Source organism: Ammospiza caudacuta, chromosome 8 (genome assembly GCF_027887145.1).
Source record: "Ammospiza caudacuta isolate bAmmCau1 chromosome 8, bAmmCau1.pri, whole genome shotgun sequence".
In the NCBI taxonomy this organism is placed as follows: Eukaryota; Metazoa; Chordata; class Aves; order Passeriformes; family Passerellidae; genus Ammospiza; species Ammospiza caudacuta.
Genome location: NC_080600.1, coordinates 20,729,520 through 20,748,446, shown reverse-complemented (window position 1 = coordinate 20,748,446; position 18,927 = coordinate 20,729,520). Strand labels below are relative to the sequence as shown.

Sequence of the window (18,927 nt, the reverse complement as noted above, 5' to 3'; positions counted from 1 at the left end):
GAGTGGTGAGGCTGCAGGGTGGCTGGCGTTTATCCAGTTCCCATGTGTGACAGAGTGCCAAGGGCAGGCGTTTGTGGCGGCGGGGTAAGAAACACCACGGTCCCGCACCTGCGTGTCCGTGCCCCGACACGAGGCACGAGCCGAGCCGTGTGAGGTGCGAGCCCGGCGAGGCCGAGGGCTCTGCAGACCGCACGTCCCCCCGGCATCGCCGTTGCTGGGCACCGGCGCGGAGATTCCCGCGGCGGCCCGGAGGCTGGAGCCCCTCGGGAGCCGGGCTCCGCTGACGGCCGCGGTGACGCCGGCCCGGGCGGAGCGGCCATCGAGGGGCGATCCCACACCCCGTTCTCGGGCCGCCGCTTTGTCCTTGCCCGGCCCGGAGCACGCGCGCCCCCGGCCGCGGCGGGAGCGCGCCTGCGCGCACCCCGGCGGCCGGCAGGCGGGAGCGAGCGCCCCCTCTCCCCTCCCCCGCTCGCCGGGAGCTCCGCCGGCGGCCGCGGGCAGGCGGGGGAGCCCGGGCGGGGCGGGGAGAGCCCGGGGGCGGCCGGGCCCCCTCCCCGCCTCCGCTCCGCGGCGCGCTCCCGCCGCCCCCCCGCCCCGGCCCCCCGGCCCGCCGCGGGAGCCCGCGCCGCAGAGCGGGGCCCGCCAGCGCCACCCGCCGGCCGCGGGGCCGCACCGCGCCTCCCCCCGTCCCCCCCCTGCTCCGGCTCTCAATGTTCCACACTGCCCGGCCACAGAGCCGCCGCCGCCGCCGTAGAGCCCCCCGGCCGCCTCCGTCCCCTCCTCGGGCGCCGCGGGCCCGGCCCGGCCCCCCGCCATCCCGCCCCTCCGACCCAGCAGCGGGACAGGACGCCGGCGAAGGTAAGGGAGCGGCGGGCGAGGCGGCCGCCGCGGCGGCTGGGCGAGCGCGGTGGGGGGAGGCGGGGAGGAGGCGGGGGGGCTGGTAGAGGAGCTTTGTTCTTGTTTTCGGCGCTCGCTGCCTGGCGGCGGCCGGGGACGCGGGGCCGGCCCGAGTTCACGCCTCACTTGGTGCACACGCACGGTGCGGAGCGGGGCCGGGCGAGCCGCCGCCGCCGCCCGCCGAGCCGAGGCGAGCCGAGGCGGGCTGGCGCTCCCCACAAAGCGCGGCCGGGCGGCCGCCTGGATCCAGCCCTGCCGCAGCTCCCGCCGCTCCTCCTCGGGCCCCCCCGGCCGCCGGGGCAGCCCCCTCCTTCTTCCCCCCCCCCCCCCCCCCCCCGCCTTTCACGATCGGCGGAAAAATGTCGGTCTGCCTGGCGGAGCTGCGCGGGGAGCGGCGGCGGGGAGAGCTGTGCAGAAGGTGCAGTTTGAATTATGCTTCTTCCCCCTCCGGCAGCTCTGTGGTGGCCAAATGCAGTTCTCGCTGCTGGCCATGTAAATAACCGGGGCTGCTGCTACCCCAGTGGCTTTAAATGCGTCGCGGGGCTTTTCCCCTTACTAAAAAAAGCCCTACCACCAATAAAAAACCAAACCTCGTTCCCCCCGTGCCAGCCCTTTAAATGCTTAGAGAAAGTGTACATTTCCATCTGAAATCAACCCAAGTGTTACTGGCAGTGTATTTTCTCGGAGAGAGGGGAAGAGGGGGGATCTGGCGTTTGGACCCAATAAAATGCTCTGCTCCAGTGTAAATATTTACAGGTTATTAGTGACTTTTTAAAAAACATTTTCAGTGAGGTTTGTTATTTACAGTGTGTCATAAGTTATTAATGTTCATTGCCTAAGTACCCTGCTAAATCTGTCTCATGCCTTAGAACAAAGTCGACAATTGGCATATTGTTTAAAGTATGAAAAAAATGTGAGTGGGTTTAAAAATTGGAAATATCTGTATTTTCCGAAATGTAAATATTGCTTTGTAGCTGTCAAACTCCAGTCCTCAGGCATGAGACAAGGAAGTATATTTTGATTAATTTCTCACTGAAACTGACTTGTCACCTATTCAAAGTTTTCTGGAACTTGGGGAACGCCAAGAGAGAGTCCTGCCTTGTATGAACTCTCCCTCTTTTCTTCCCCAAAAAAGTTCTGCATGATGTCCAGTTGTAGGCAGAGGTCAGTGGAGCTTGGGGAATGACAACAGAGAGTCCTTCCTTGTGTATTAACTCTGCCTCTTTTCTTTCCCCAAAAAGTTCCTCACGATGTCCAGTGATAGACAGAGGTCAGACGATGAAAGTCCAAGTACCAGCAGTGGTAGTTCAGATGCTGATCAGAGGGATCCGCCTGCACCTGAACCGGAAGAGCAAGAAGAACGAAAACCCTCTGCCACCCAGCAGAAGAAGAACACCAAACTATCCAGCAAAACTACTGCTAAGCTATCTACTAGTGCAAAAAGGTAAAGGAAGGAGTGAAACATCCTGCAGTATTTTTGCATGGTATTTGGAGTCACAGTACTTGTGCTGCACTTGTCAGGGCAGAGGCGTTCTTCTTGTAAAGCTATGTGGAAGGGAGTGAACTATCAGCTTGGGTAGTTGACAGGAGCCTGCTAAGCAGTGTTTTAATTAATCCAAGTCTTGGTGGGGTAACAGTTACACAGAATGGTCCTATGTCTTTTGAAGAGTTGGTACAGAAGTTGGTAACTTACAGGCTGACTGGGAGGGGGGCACCTCGGTACCTTTTGTATTGGCAAAAATGTGTGAGAGAGCTTTGGTGCTTTTTTCCTGAGTTAGGTTTCCATGCCTGATTGGTATAGGGTGGAGTCCTCCTGGAATATTTTATTATGGTTGGTAGACTGATGACAGGCAATGCTGTCTAATTAAAGAAGTCATAAAACCCCAGTGGCTTCTCTGGGTCTTATGAGGGCTTTTCATGATGATGCACAGGAGAGCCTTACACATCTTGAAGGAATGGGTTTATTCTGCCATTCTCCTGGGAGAAGCTTAGGTGGGTTTTCTCCATTAGGATCTGTGGATTTAAACTGGGATGTTCTACAGGTAGCCTCTACCTTTAAGTATGAGAATCTTCAGAAAACTTGTTTAGTTGTATTGGTTGCACTTTCATTTGCATATAAATTTATTGGCAGTCTGGCTCTCAAGACATATACTCTGGTAATTTTCTCAAAGATCAACTGTATGAAATGCTCAAACTTTAAATTCTTTAATTCCAGCTGGTTTTGGAGATGAAACATAACTTTCCAGTCCTTTCCCTGGAATTGCTTTTCTTTGAAAACGTTTACAAGTATCCTGTAGCAAGAAAAGTTGTAAAATAGCTGTAGTAGCTTCAAATTTTGCTTATTCAGTGTGACTGTTGTAGTTCTGACTTTTACAAACACTTTGGTAATTTTGTATTGGACTTAAACTTAGTAAATTCTTTTTGAAATATGTTAAAATTGCTGCAGAGAATGGCTGCATGGCTTTGAAGACTTTTGAGCTTGTTAAAGAAACCCTTCTGAAGTAGGACTGGCTAAAGAGGAAAAAGTTTTGCAACTACTATGTAGCACTTGTAATTTGTTGTTACTTGTTTTTATTTGACAAGCCTAAGATACAGGTTTTTGACACAGAGTTTTCCCATATTGTCTTTTTTTCATTTAATTGTTGCAAGTCTAATTCCATGCATCTCAGATAGTTCAGTAGGCTGAACTTATTGGTATTAATTCAAGGACATCCAGAGCAGTTTCTGTTAGCTCATCTTTTAACATCTGCTATTTGCATGAAATTCACAGCATTGCTCTTATGGGTCCTTTGGTGAAGTCTTGGTCTTTTTAAGAGGAGTTAACCATGTGTATTTTGAAATTTCACGTCTTATGTACTTGGATAAACTTAAATTGACAGGAAGTTTTCAGTACTCATTTTGCAGATCTTAACTCCTTGGGAATGTTTGTAATAGAGTAAAGTTATGCATAGATTATTTCAAGTTATTGTATCAATTTTTATCACATAAATACAGCTACTGTATAAGGTTGCAGGAGGAAAGGCAGCAGAAGGTATGGAGAGAAGCAAAGTTGATCCAGAGAGATTATTCCAGTAACAGAGACAGCCTGGCAGATCTGCAAATCCACTTTTTAAACACACTGCAAAGTAATAGGTAAAATATTGTGAAGAGTGTGTCTGCTGCCAGCACGGTTCATTTGAGCCTCAGTCACAGGTCCTGTAGCTCTGGTTTAAAGTCATTGTCAAATCTGCTTGTGCAGGCTCCCCCCCCACCCCCGCCTCATTTGCATATTAGCTTGAAAAGAAAATCTCCCTGGCAAAAAGTGCTCGGATGTGAAAAAGAGTTACTTTCCTGAATAGTTGTGGGAAATTTCTACCCAGCTCAGCTGTAAGCGTTCAGTTTACATGCAGCGTGGAGCAGGAAAAAAGCTGCAAAGTTTCTCAGCTGTGGGATTTGGGTTATGCCTCTGAGAACAAAGAGGAAGCAGCCATGTTAGCATTACTGAAGGCAAAGCCAATCTTGCATTTAACTGCATGGTGGTAGAGGGCAGTGTAATTCCCTGATTTATTCTATAGACTATCTCAAATGCTTTGTGTCTGTTCTCATTTCACCAACAGAATCCAGAAGGAGCTAGCTGAAATAACCCTTGATCCTCCTCCTAACTGCAGGTATGTAATGGCTTCTTAAATTGTGGTCGGTGGTAGGAAATAATTGTGCTCAGGTTAACAAAAGGCAAACTTCGTGTTTATGACGGGTGACTGTTAGAGATTGCATACAGAGGATTGAACAAGCACACACAGTGTTTGAAACTGAAGTTTGATATTTTGTTTGCATGTTGGAGGTGTAGTTATTAGTGATTGATGTACACAGTGAAATCTGTTCGGTTTGTTGTTCATAGCTGGTCACTGCCTTTGTGAAACATTATTATATGAATGTCAAAATATGCTGAAGCTTTCAACTAAATGTCTGCATGTAGTTTGAACTGGGTTTTTGAGTGCTGAGTTTCTAGAGTGATCTTTTCATTCTGAAGTAAAGAACTGTATGTGATTTTTATATGCTTTCTCTTAGTATGTTGTTTAACAGATAAACTGAGCTATTGCCTCTAAATTTATGTAACTGTTGGTCAAAGTTGTAGTCTTTTGATAAAAAGAATATTTCTAAGGAAGTTCCCAACTTGGGAGGCACTTCTGTTTGGTTTTAGAAAATAAAATTTTAAGCATGGAAGGCTGAGTGATATAGTTTTAAAGTGATGGTTTGGAATTGAAGCACTTGATCGGTAGGAAAGTTAGATAGTAGCACAGTTAGACAATTTCTTTAAATCTTTTTAATGTTTTACTTTTATTTAAAGGATATATAAAAATTCTCATTAGCTGGGAGTATCCTGTGTTCAGATTTGCAGTAAAGCTAGCTTTAAATAATGTTGCTTTCATTTGAGACATCTCTGTAAGATTTCTGACTGGAAGGTATCTTAATAACTCGTGTAACAGTGAGCCATGGATGTGTTTTTAAAATTTGCTGGAAATGCTTTCTGATTCTGTGTTGGAATTGTTTGGCTTTTGAATAGTTGGTGGGTGTTTTTGGAATTTGATAAAATATGAGCTGTTCCTCTGTCTCACTAATCCATGAGTGCAGGGGCTAAACCAAAGCAGTGTTTTATTGAATTTGTGGTGAAGGCATCTTGTCCTGAGGACTATGCTGTAGATTGCCTGTGGCCATCTGATGTGTTTGCATGTAGGGTGAGTGGCTCTGTTTGTTTAGGGTTTGGGGTTTGTGTTTTTGTTTTGTTGGTGGGTTTTTTTGTTTGTTTGTTTGTTTTGTGGGGAGATAGGTTTGGTTTGGTTTTAAATAACTGCTTTAGATAACTTTAAATAAATTACTGGGATCTAGTTCTGTGTTGGTCCTGCACTTTATATTTGGTCCATCAAAGGGGCATGGCAGAAGAGAAAGTATTTAAATGAAATAGAATCCCCACGCTTTGCTTACAGTTGCCAAAAAGATAATTGTAGCAGTTTTGGGTACAGCAAGTTACAGCTTTTAGAAAAAGAAGCTTTCTCACTCTGCAGCACTATCTGATACTTGGATCCCTGGTAGAGAGTGTTCCTCTCCTATTGGCACAAGGAGTATTGCAGAGCATTTTGCTTATGAGCTGGTACAGCCAGATGCCCAGGAATGATGTTGAGAATGATGAAACCCCCCCAATGTGTCTAAAATTATTCAAGTTTCTTTGCTACAGAGAGTAGGAAAAAAATGTTATTTTTTTGCCATTGTGGAAGTCAATGCTTCTGTTCCCATAGGTATTTTTATGAGGAATTTGGTGGATTTACTCAGTAAAAACTTTATGATGACTGCACTTTTACCTTTTGCAAAAAAAAAAAAAAAAAATCTACAAGAGAAACAAGCTTCTGTAACAGGAGATCTGGGTTTTCATGATAAACAGTTTGAACAAAGTTTCAGTGCCCTAAGTATTTACTGTTCCACTGAAACTGACTTGTTAGAAGGAGCTTTTCTGGTACCAAGAAGTAAATGCAGCTGTGTGTTATGTGCAGAAACAATTGGCACTTTTACTTTCTTATAGGGTGTAGTAGCACAGATTAGGCTACAGACGACACAGCAGGCTGATGAGACCTCTGCACTGCTCATCATGCAACAAGCAGCAGAATACTACTTACTGCATTTCTTGTGAAAGGAAAAGAATTTGTAAAAAAAAAAAAAAACCGAAACCATTTAAAAGCCTGTATAATTTGGGCATATTCACATGTGCTTTAAAAATAAAAACCAGGTGTCTAAGTTCTCCCAGAACTAGTTTTTCATGCACAGTTGTTTCTCTTCCAGTTCTAGAGCACAATCTTATCATTTGCAGTCCACATATTGCAAACTTCACAAGAATACAACTGGCAACTAATGCTCTTGGATGCTGATAGTCCTTCTGCTTACTCAGTTACATAAGTAATGAAAAATTAGCAATTTTTAAAATGCAGTAATGGCACATATAAAATGTTAAATGTTACTTTAACAGGATCCAGTACAAATACTAAAGTACAAATATGCTGAGCTCTCACATATCATGTTAAATACTGATATCTGCTGCCACTTCTCACCTGGCAATGCAACTGCCCAGAGTCACCCCATGGGAGTGACCCGAGGCTGATTTATCTACTTTAAAATGACACCACTGGCTGCACTGTGATTCTCATGCAAAAGAGGTGTAGATTTCCCCAGCAGTTGCTTTTCCTGCAGTCACACCTATTGCTGTAACATCTGCTTTATGAAAATGTCAGAGCCCCAAGAAAACCCCGTTCCTGGGTGTGCTGAGCAGGCCTGGGCTGCACACTGATTTCTATTTTAGGCACTGGAATAGCAGAATGACAGGCACAGTAAAACTGACTAAACTGTAGTTTTTCGCTTGCCTGTCTCAACAAAAAGGATTGATTTCTGATTCTGTTAATTGGACAATGAACTGTTGAAAAAATCATGTTGTCATGTATCACGCTGTCATGTTTGTGAGCAGTGAATATGAGCTGCATCTCGGTACCAACTGTAAAACTTAGTATCTTCATGCTGATAGCTTTACTCCTTAACATGAGTAGTACTAAATTCCTGTGATTTTGGTGTGATTTTCAAGAAAGATAAAGCATCAAAAGCTATAAAATTAAGTTCAGTCTTAGGCCACTAAAGATATTGGAGAAAAATTAAGTGCTGCTTTCCACTCATGTTTTCTCCTGTTCAACATAAAAGCCTGAAACATTACTGTCCAACATACACCATAGCACTAGGACACATAGGTGTAAACTGAGGACAGGTATCTGCTTCCATTTTTTCTTGGTTTTGCAATCTTAACTCAAAGCTGTGCTACTTGATGTAGTGTGCTGTATTTAATTTCTTTTGTGCCTTTAATAGCATAAAGCAAAGCTAAAAAGACCTTGGCCCTATTGCTCCTAGACAGCTCAGTTTCAAACCATGGCCAAGCACTTATACACACTTCAAGGTGTGGAAGTGTGCCAAACCCCACTGTTACAGACTCTCAGGTAAATGCTGCAAAGATTTTGCACGTAGTGTATGGTAAATCTGGGCTGCAGAGATGCTCTTAAATAAGTTTGACATATCTGGAATAACTATTTTCAGCTCATAGCATAAAACTGTTTGGAGCAGAGGTCACTGCTCTGTAGTTAGGGTTTTGTCTGAGGCTGCTGTTGAGACCTGCAGCTCAGGTGGAGCAGGGCGCTGCTGTCTCCAGCTCTCATTGTATTTCCTGGATTTTAGGGCTGGCACAAGTGGGGCTGTTCCCAGGGGTGCTGTGATTTATAGCAGCTTCCTTTAGCTGTTCCTGGCTGCCCTGCTGATCTACAATAACAAAAATGTGTATTCCCGGTTTTCTTTGCTTGCTCTTCCTCATTTCCATTCCTAAATTAAATATTGTTCTTCTCTGTGGAAAAGTTTTTGAAGTTCTATTTAATAACACTCATGTCAGCTTAGTTTATAGTTTACAGCCCATTTGCAACAAATCCACTTTAGTGTAAACTTTGCAGGAAATGAATGCAAACACCAAATTCAGTGTATCCACTCAGAGCTTAATTCATGTGGTTTAAAAAGTGGTGAGTTGAAATAGTGTATCTTTCCCAGGTAAGCGGGAGAATGTAAGTCTTTTATATCCTGTGCTGTAAATTTGCTTTAATCTCTTCTCTTTACTAAAATGAAAATCAGATATTTGAAAGCAGATGGTTAAAAAGAAAAAAGTAAAGTGGAAAGGCCAGGCATAACACATGCCTTGGAGCACTGGTCAGACAAACAACTTGTTTTCTTTGTAGCTGCTGGGAAATGGGACTTAGTGCTAAGGGAGAGCTACTTGGATCACCCCAAAAGCTCCCTGCTCTGTCTCATCTTCTAGCCAGTGAGTGCCTGACCTTACAGGTCTGTTGGAAAGATTTTCCTTAATAGGGATTACAATATTGATTCCTATTTATTTTCAGGCCTTGTATGCTAATATATACTAATGAGATTTCTTGAGCAGTACTACAAAAGTGGCAGTTGATGATTTTGCTGTTTGTAGCCTCTCCTAGACTTGCAAATAGGTTGATGGTTTATGGGTAGTTAGTTTTGAAATTATGTATATTAAAATAACACTCCAAAGTATGTGGACTAAGAACAAATGGAAGGAAGATGTGTAAGGGGTTTGTTTTAATACAGGATTTTTCTGCTTCCTAAGAACTGCATTTGTCCCTTTCATTACTGCCACATCTTGGGCTAATTCCACCCTGCAGAGTGTTGCCATCACCAGGGTCTGGAGTTTGACACAAAGAAGAATGCCTGCAAAACCCTGGCAGGCGAACGCTATTACTGCTTTTGTTATGGACCCATGAATCCAGATGTGTGTAACTGTCGGACTGTGCTTGTTATTCCATCAGTGTGGAGCACTGCAGTGTGTGTTTAAAGCAATATTGTGAAGGTATTCCTCAGACCAGCAATTTAAGCTCTTTCAGTTGAGCTGTCTGAAACAACGAGGAGCAATGAAAAATTGTGCTGGTGGTGCAGACTCGTCCATGTGCACAGGTAGCGCTGGATTTGAGCTAATGCAGCCTCGTGTTTGTGAGGAAGGTGCTGCAGCTAAGCTTGCAGAAGCATTCCTTTTGTTAGCATACTCTGCCTGCAGTAAGGTTATAGACAAATGTTTACTCTGCAAACAGTTGTGCCTGTTGAAGATGTTACTGCACAGCTGTGGTTCGCTCCAGTTCTGCCACGGAGGTGACTACTTCAGTCAGAAAGTGAAGCAGATTCATGTGATTACTCTGTAATGCTCCCCAGGGAGGGAAAAAAAAGGAAAAAAAATCATCATCCAAGTTTGCTTAAATGGTTTAAATAGGTGATTCAAATGAACTCTGCTGGGTTTTTCCTCTCTCCTCTCAGACTAGGCATTGTTCACACAAAGCTTTTTGCCACACACACCAGGATATGAATAAGCCAATCCATTCCTTTGTCTCTCAAATGTAGTAAGTTTCCATCTCCCCTTTGTCAAAACCAGGCATTCTGTTGCTTTTATGAAATCAGGAGGAGAAAGAATATATTGCATGCAGTCAAATAGCAGGCCTTTATACAGTAGCACAAGTGTGTGCCCTCTTCACATGTATGCTTTTTTCTTCCACTCAAGCTGTTGACTTTTCAGATTGGTGTAAGTTTCCCAGTTTTGTGTTTATTCTGTTGATTTCTTGTTGGGCAAATGTCTTCATAGTACTAAATACCGAATCCCAGTGAAAAAAAAAAGTCAGTTTTTCTGGTTTCCACCTCTGCAGTGAATACCCAGTTGTGAGCACTAAATGGTTCCCTATAGAAGAGCAGTTGATTAAGGTGTGTAAAAGACAGTTATGTTTAAAGTATGTCCCCAAATGCTTGTGCTGAAGCTGAATGGGCAAAATTTTAAAAAATCACCTGAACTCTACTTGATAATGTATCTTGTGACACACTATGCTTTTTATTGTCTCTCCCTGCCCAGCACTGTCACCACTGAGTGCAGTAAATGCATTCTGTGTGAAAAGACGGCTGAAATTTGCAGAATGGTTTCGAGAATACAACCCACAAGATTAGTTCTAACACTTCCTTCCCTATACAGAAGTTTACAGTTAAAAAAATACAGTGAAGAGGGTTCATGGCTCCTCTCCAAACATATTTGAAGTGACTCTCAAATGAATATTGAAATTTTACTTGTTAGTATTGCTCATATCTGATTTATCTAGAATTATTTCTCCTAAGCATTTTCTTCCCTTCTTCTTCTTCCTTCCTTCCTTTTTCTAACCTATAGAAGACTATAGTCCAGGTCAGAGTAGGAAAGAGTGGTGTAATTTAGCACAGCAATCAGAAGTCTGGTGTTTTTGTATTACCGTCCAGTTGGAGAAGAAACCTTTATGTTACAGAGTGGCTTTTACCTTATTTGCTAGTAGTGAGTGAAACTGCTTAAGTAAGAGGGATGATGCAAATTTAGAAAGGCATTTTAGTAAAACATTTAAGTGTTAAGTAGAGCCAGACTGCACTGATATTTATACTTTCATTTAAAAACTGCACTAGTGAAAGATTGTGTAACTCCTGAGTGTTTTGAATTGTGAGAATATTTAAATTACTTTCTTTTCAGTTGAGACTAGCTGACAGATCTACTTACTCAAAATGCCTCAAGTTATGGGAATTTTTTTCCCCTCTGCTAGTATTGACCTCCTGCAAGCTGTAAACCAAGGTTTTTTATCAGCCCCCACACAGTAAATTTCTCATGCAAGTATTATTCTCAGTGGCATAATTAAGAGAGGGTTATGCAACACAAATCAACATATTTACTCATGGGAGTAAGTTTTCATGCCTGCAGATTTGCAGGTTTGACACTTGTGTGAGCAGTGTCCACAGTACTGTCCTACCTGCTCTGAAACCTGTGTGTTAGTCCAAAGATTGTATAGATACTTGGCTAGTTTATAATAGCACTACTGTCAAAATGAAAAGAAAATAAATTTTATGTTTTTCTACGTACTTTAAAGTTGCAGAAATGGTTCAAACACGTTTTCATTCAGCTACTGGTCTTAAAGAACTGATGCTCATTTTGTCTTATCTGGAAACAGTAGAAAAGCCTGACCAGGTTTTTAAACAATTCTTTAGGTACTAGTGCAAAAATTTGTGAAAATGCCAATTAATGGGTCTTAGAGTTAAGGACAAATCTGCTTTTTGGATTTGTATAACTGTACAAAGGCCCTGCAGGCTCTGTGACAAAACTGACTAAAGTATGCCAAGTATATGTATAGTTCTTTCTTTTTACACTCAAGCTGTGCATTGCTCACCCCTGCCAGCCTGTCATACTTAGTTTGTGATCAATAGTATGTGTGGCAAGGTCCTAGCACTGAATGCTTCCCCCTCTCACTGACTTGTCTCTGTGTATCAGTTTCTCTACTATTATAGACTTGGGAGACCTACTTCAAATTCAATTTAACGAAGTGCAAGTACAAGAGAATCAGCTAAACAGCATCAAACTCTGTATATAAAATTACCTAATCCCTATAAAACTGATGTGTGGAGGTTTCCTGGAGCTGGTGTAACGTGGGTTTGCATAGATGTGGAACATTTTGAGACAGGTAATACACAGATCATTAAAAATACATTGAGCATATTTTCTGAGTTCAGGGCTGGGTAGGCAGGAGCAGGAATATCCAGCTGCTGTCTCAGACAGAGGCATGTGTACCATTAAGCTCTCCAGAAGCTCTGCAGTTCCTTTACATTGATGCCTTACTTTGAGCCAGTAACTGCTGGTGATAAATGAGTCCTAGCCTGCTTGCATTAATTTGGATTAATTTTCCCTCTGAAGAGAGTGCACTATACTGTTACCTAGTTCAGAACTGTGGCTGGAGTAGTTGTTAATTTTATAGCACTTACAGTTAAACAGGCTGGCCAGACCTTTTGGGAACTAAGATGCAAATTCAGTTGACAATGATTAAGCTACCATTGTAAGCATCACTTTCAGCAACAAAGGAGGGATAAGATTTTTTTGATGAAACAGCAAAGTAACCCGTAGTTAGCAGTGAGTCACTTTCATGTTGGAAGAATCTGTAGAGGACCATCTGACAGTCCCTAGTAATTGATGTTTCCCTTATTGATGAGGATACTAGCCTAGAGCATATAAATACTGCCTTTGGAGTTAACAGTGGGGACCAAAGGGTTGTAGCACATTGGAGGACAGGACTAGAATGCTGACTGATGGGGGCCAATGTAGGAAGTGACCTTAAAAATATTGTGTAATTTAATAATGAGAACTGCAAGGTACAGCGCTTTAGTAGGCTTAATTAGCTGCACAAATCTATGGGGAAAAAAGATTGGATGAGGAGTTCTTCACAATAGGTGTAGCCTCTTTGAGGATGATGTGCTTTGAAGGAAGAAGGAAAGGAAAAGATCGTCAGATATAGAAGAAAGTTGCTGCAAAGGAAATAAGGCAGTTGTTGCTAGTCCAGGGTTGGTAATTATGACAAGCAACTTCAGTTGCTATAATGAAGACCTAATATCAATGTGGGAGTACCTGGACATAAAGACAGCATGCAAAAGCTGGTGGGTCTGCATTGCCAGAGGTTTTTAAGAAACAAAGGACTGACAGGAGCGGTTTAGATATAGTTTTTTCTATTTCAAGCAGGAAATAGACTAAGTGACCTCTTAAAGACCAGTTTGACCAAACTAGCATTAACACTGGATTTAAATTATAATGCTAAAGGAGAGCTTGTAGGGAAGTGATTCTCATTTCATTTAAAAACTGTAATTTAGTCAGGGTTTTGTAGTATAATCATCCTGGAAGATATACAGGTGCTATGATTCCAAGCAGTAGCAACAATTATTTAAAAAGTCATTGGAAGTGCACAAATTTTGTGCTGTTGTCAGTCAAAAAAAGCAAAAAAAAAAGATTTTTCTGCTGATTTATTGTTCCCCTCTGTCTGTCTCCTCCCCCCCAATTTTGGCATTGTTTTAATTTTTACCTCATCTTACTTAATTGCACAAATTTGTTACCTTCTGCTAACTAGAAATTAACTAGGCACATGTTCTCAGTTCTCCAGAAGTGTGTCACCTTTGTGAGAAGCAAATAGCACAGTAGATCTGCAGTAGATCTTGAATTTTGATGCCGCATACGCTCTGTGCTTGGGTGCTCTGTGTTTGTTACCCAGGCCCATGAATATCTCTAACATTGAGCTAAACAAAATCAAGAGGCATTTTTGTCCTTATACAGAGGCAGTTTGCAGTAGCTATGCAAGCGCTAATGCATGTTGCCCAGCACCCCAAATGGATCAAGCACATCAGAAAGCAGTTGTGTAGTGCTGTCTGTGCCCATGGATCCTGGCTTGAGGCACCCTCTGGAATCAGAGCTCAGACGATTGTAGTGAAAATGTAAGCAGCCTGGCAGGTTTCCAGCTGATGAGTTAATGCTGCTATAAACTTGAGTAGTTCCTCTCTGAGGCATGCAGAAGGGTGCAGGAGCTGGGAAGGTAGCCAGCAAAGTCAGAGAACAGAGCAAAGCTAAAGGCCAGCCTCAGGGATTCACAATGAATTGTCTTGGAGGCGAGTTCCTCCCTTGCCAGAAACCCTTCATGTAGCTTCAGTGGCAGGGCTGGAAATCAGTAAGAAAATTAAGGCTCTCATTCAGTGCAAAGCCAGCCTGCCTTTTGGGAGCTTGTTTAACATAGCTTGAGCAAAGGTAGTTGTGCCCAACACTCAGGCCCCCCTGTGACTGACTTAGCAGTATAGGTGCTGCAGAAAGCCAAGAGTTCTCAATCAATGCTGGCTCCGTTTGCTGAGCTTGAAGCTGCAGTGAGGTGGTTTAGGTTTGAACTCAGGTTATCACTTCACTCTGAAGCCTAGACATGGAAGCCACCAAAATGTGATAGAGTGAATCAGTAGAGCATCAGCTGGTCAGATTTCATCGGACAAATGAAACATGGGTGCTCTCCTTTCTGTAAGGGAAGGTTAGCAGCAGAAAGCCGGTTTTGTTTACAATTTCAGTAAAGCATTTATGCTGTGAATGCTTTGAGCAGAGTAGATTTTAGAGGGTGTGGAAAGTGTTACAATAGATCAGTAGCTGTGCAATAGGACAGATGTTCAGCTGATAGTGGTTCTTGCTGTGAAGGCTGCTATTGTGGCAGACTGGACAGGTTCCTCCCCAAATAAACCTTTTCTGACTAAGGGCCTGTCTGCTGTGTCCCCACTGCCTGGGGTTTGCTTTAGCTGCTGTTTGTCCTTCTCCCTGGTATCCCAGTATCAAAGGCTCCATCCAGGCTGGAGGATCCAAGGGATGAGTGAGTCATGCAGGGATGGTTAGCTGACACAGAGCTCTGTGCTGTCCCTGTGCATCAGTGCCTGTCCTAACTTGTTCATAGATACCTAGGCCATATCTGTACTACTTCATTAATAGCAATGGCAAAAGCTGTAGTTGGACATTACAGATTTAGCAACATCTTCCTCTAAAGATACCCTGAGGGCCCAAAGAACTAACATTCTTATGCAAATACCTGTTTTTCTGTTCAGAGCTTTGGACTTAGAAGGAAAATAATGAGTTTTGGTTTGATTTCTATAAAGCTAGTGCAAAGAGAGGTCTTAAGAGACTAAAATCAACTTGCATTGAATACTCTAAATCTATATTCACATGGAAGCAAATCTAAGTGATCTGTTACACAGCACAGCCTGCTGCACATTAACCATTGCTCTAATGATATATATTCTTATGCGAAAGGTAGAAATATTGCAGAACCTAAAATTCTACAAGCGTGATTAAAAACATTAATCTGAGAGGGTGGTCTTCACTTGATAAACTGTTTGAAGCACAGTCTGTGGCTGAAAAAATGTTTCTTGTCTGGAGTAGAAATTTTGTATGATACCCATACAAGTTTTATACAGCCAGGTAGTGCTAGCTCCTGGCTAGCTTCCCTTCTTTCACAGAGTCTTGGATAGCTGGAGTAGTATGAAGAGTTGCAGTAACATCCTGGCTGCTGTGTATTTTGAGTGTGATTTGCTTCTTCCTTTTTTTTATAAGCCAGAATTCCAGGTGGTGTACTTAGTTATACCAGAGCAAACACACCACAACTTGTTTTTTTTCAAAAAGAAACAAGTTTCTGAAAGTGAAAGGGACATCATCAAAACAAAGCAGTGATTTGTTTGATAATAGAGAGTAGCAAGCCTTAAATAGATCCATATGTGGAGAAGTCGGTTACTTTCAAGGTTCTCTGAAAACAAATGCAGTGAAAGCATTTTACTTTCAAGTGTTTGGTTTATTTATCATGGTAATACTGCAGACTAGCATTATCTAAAGTCTTTGTTTTCTGTTAGACCTTTTTGGGTTTTGTTGTTTTAGGAATAGAAGAAGCAAATTAATTTCTTATCAGTTACAAAGCAAGCTAACAGTAGCAGCTCTCTATACTAAAACAGCTGTTGTAGGCTGAGCACCATGTGGTTCTCCCAGATGTAAAGGGCATTCTGGCAAAATTACTGTTCAGGGACCAGTGTGCCTTACTAGGAATTAGAGAAGGTAGGGTAAGAGATGGAGAAAATAGAGATGTGAGCTGTACTACTCTGAGAAATGACTTTTCATCCTTCTGGACACTGTTTATGCCGTTTGCATTGCCTCTGAATTTCTCTGCAGGCTGTGCTTGATATCTTTGCTGTAGATGGCTACTGTCTACTTTTCATTCAGGCAGGACTGTAAGAGAGATTTTGATAACTCTGGGGTTTTCTTCTGACAAATGCAAGTTGATGTGCTTAATTTTTCTTAACTCCCAGATTCTGACCTTGGAAAAATAAGTATAAATAAAATCTCTTATCTGGATTGTCAGACTCAGCTGTGCTTGTACTCTTTGTTTTCAAACATGCAAGTAAGGAGACAGGAATGACTGTGAATGCAACTCTCTCTGCACCTGAGATAAGCTGGATACCTCTCTGCTAAAATCATCCATCCAGGCTGGGCAGCTTTCCGGTAAAGATGACACGTGCCCACCAGTGTGATAGCAGCTGGTTCCAGGAGGTGGAAAGATAAGAGTGCTGTTTGAAAAAAATGCACCAATAGAAATATAATTTGGGTTTTCTGCTTCTTGGAACTGTGTGAAGAACAGGTAATTATGAGAGACTGTATTGCCCAAGGTCTTAGTCCAAATGTATTTATGCCCAGAAGAGTTCATGTTTGTTAACTTTGAAAGAGCCATTGGCTTTTGAAGCCTGAATGAAAAAAAAAAGGTAACTCTAAATGGTTCAGTGAGCAGTCCATGGAGTGCACTGAATATTATTTCTGAAAGTAATTCTGTTGGTCTTTTTCTGCAGTTGGTTGCTGATCACAGACCAAGGGGTCAGTTCTGGTTAGCTTTGCAATAGATGCCATAAACAATGAATGCTTGACGGGTGTCTGAGAGATGCTGTGCTGCATCTGCTTGTGCTTTCCATATGCAACTCTGTTCCCTTCAAAGTCATCTGGCAGAGTGCAAAGCACCATGAGTCATCCTGGCACTGCTGGAGTGTGTAACTACAGTCTCTTAGCTAGGTGCAAGCCAGAGCCTGGCTTTTAGCCAGTTTGGATGCAGAGCAGGACACAGGAACACCCATTGTGCTGTTCTGTCTTAGGTGGGTGGATAAACTGCAGTATGAAATTGCACCAGCTGCATGTGTTCCTAAGAGGCTGAAACCTCTGTTAGGAGTGAGCATGTTCCTGGGACACCCCAGCTCTGCTCCAGCACCAGACTGAGCCAGGGCACCTCTTTCCCCTGCCGAGGAGCAGTGCCGGGCTCAGTGTGCTGGTGGTGCAGCCATGCTCTGCTTGCAGTGTGGCTCCAGTGCCTGTGCTAACAGGCACTGTGCCTCTCAGTCTGTCAGCAGTTTCTCTGAATTTTTTTCTAGCCTCTAAAGTTTTAATGGTGGAGTCTGGATCACCACTGGAATAGAAATTTGGGGAAAAAGGTTTTCCTGAGGGAAGTTTGAAAGACAGAAGCTTTACTATAAAACCTTTCTATTCTCATTTTTGCAATCTGCAGTAAGTTGTTCCTGATAGCATTAATTCTTCTGGCAAGTAGAGTTAATTTAGGTGTTAGTCTTCATGCTACTGTATGAATTATAGATTTAATTATGGTCCAGGTGCTCAGAGCTTTGCCATTCTTCTATATGTTAAATATAAAGAAAAAATAAGTCTGAGTAATTTTTTGGCTTACTGAATAAATGTAAACACTTGGAAACTGTGCCAAAGTATAAATAAATAGAGGATTTACTTCACAGAGAATATTATTATCTACTCCAGGGTATTCTGCTTTATGGGGAGGATTAGTGCTTTGCATTATACTGAGACACGCCTTTTTACAGCTATGACTCTGCAGCAGAAGATTAAAAAGTTTTCCCTTAATTCCTTGTGTTTCCAAATTTTCTTTTGCAATTACAGCTCATTACTAGGGGCCAAAGGTTGATTTGAGTTAACATAGCTGTAACGAGAAACGCTCTCTGATTCCCTGGTAGGTGTAAATAAACAGCCTACTTGTAGTATTCCTCTTCTTCTGAGTTACTCAGTCTTTTCTGCCTGACAGTTTTGTCAGTCCTTGAAGGTTTTCATACTGCAAAGATACTTAAGCATGTTTGTTTCTTGTCCTAAACCAGATTTCCATCCTCTTTTCTCCTAAAGTATAAGAAAATTTAATTTTTTATTGCAATTTAATTCCATGAAACTCTTTCCATAAATGTCTGTTCATAATCAGGCTGGATGTGAGAGCTTTGAAAAACCCCTTTTTTTACTGAGATTTCATTGGATATTTGGGCAAGGGGCAAGTATATGAAGTATGTTAAATAACTGGGACTTATTTCTCTTCATTCCTCTTTTGTGTCTACAGTTTTAATTACTGCCTTTCTGCTTTGTGGCCCTGAGTCAGAGGAAGCCCACCTTTCTCACCTTTTCCAGGAAACTCTGTGTGTGTTTAAATGCTTTTCTGAAGGGAATGTGAATTGGCCTTGTTTCAGCTGCTACTAAACACCACTGGACAAAGCCTGTGGGATAATATGCCTGGGTATAAGATGCCTGCTGCAGTATTGGGCACAAAAATAATTTAAGACTATACTTCTTTAATTTATTTCACTATTAGCATGCATGCCATTTATGGATGCAGTAATATGAAATTTTCATATGAGGATCAACTAATTTATTCTTGTAATTGTCCCCTTATACTCCTTCTAATTTGTGAGTCAGAAAAATGTGTGTCATGATTTCATTTTTCTTTTGGGCACTGCAGCTACCCTCAAGAGTCTGCTCTTCCTTAGACACGAATAACATATTTGATGCATCTCCTGAGGAAGCAGCCAAAAGTGCATGTTCTGACCTCATCTTTAAGCCTTTCCATTTCCTTTATTCACACTTAATGAAGTTACTATCATAACCATTAAAGATAATTGTGTAAAAGTAGATTATGTAATTATTGTAGTTGTACTGGTTTAGTATAAAGTCAAGTATTGATTCTGATTCTTTATTTTGGCCCAGCATGGAAATGCTAGTTTGCTCTAATTGTTGGATTTGGAAGTCTGTGTTGGTTATTTGAGGTAACT

At 42.5% G+C, this 18,927-nt stretch overlaps 1 protein-coding gene across 2 annotated transcripts in view; it reads left to right on the top strand.

Annotated features, from left to right (window-relative positions):
• The first annotated feature begins 667 nt into the window (after positions 1–667).
• Positions 668–18,927, top strand: part of UBE2E3 (ubiquitin conjugating enzyme E2 E3) — a 51,230-nt gene continuing 32,970 nt past the window's right edge. Inside the window, exons 1-3 of one of the 2 annotated variants that reach the window (XM_058809224.1) lie at positions 668–858; positions 2,139–2,341; positions 4,494–4,544. In XM_058809224.1, coding sequence (XP_058665207.1) covers positions 2,148–2,341; positions 4,494–4,544 — 245 coding nt within the window. In that variant the 5' untranslated portion in view covers positions 668–858; positions 2,139–2,147. Of the gene's footprint in view, positions 859–1,279; positions 1,316–2,138; positions 2,342–4,493; positions 4,545–18,927 lie in introns of those variants that run through there. The other variant, XM_058809225.1, reaches the window with a different exon arrangement.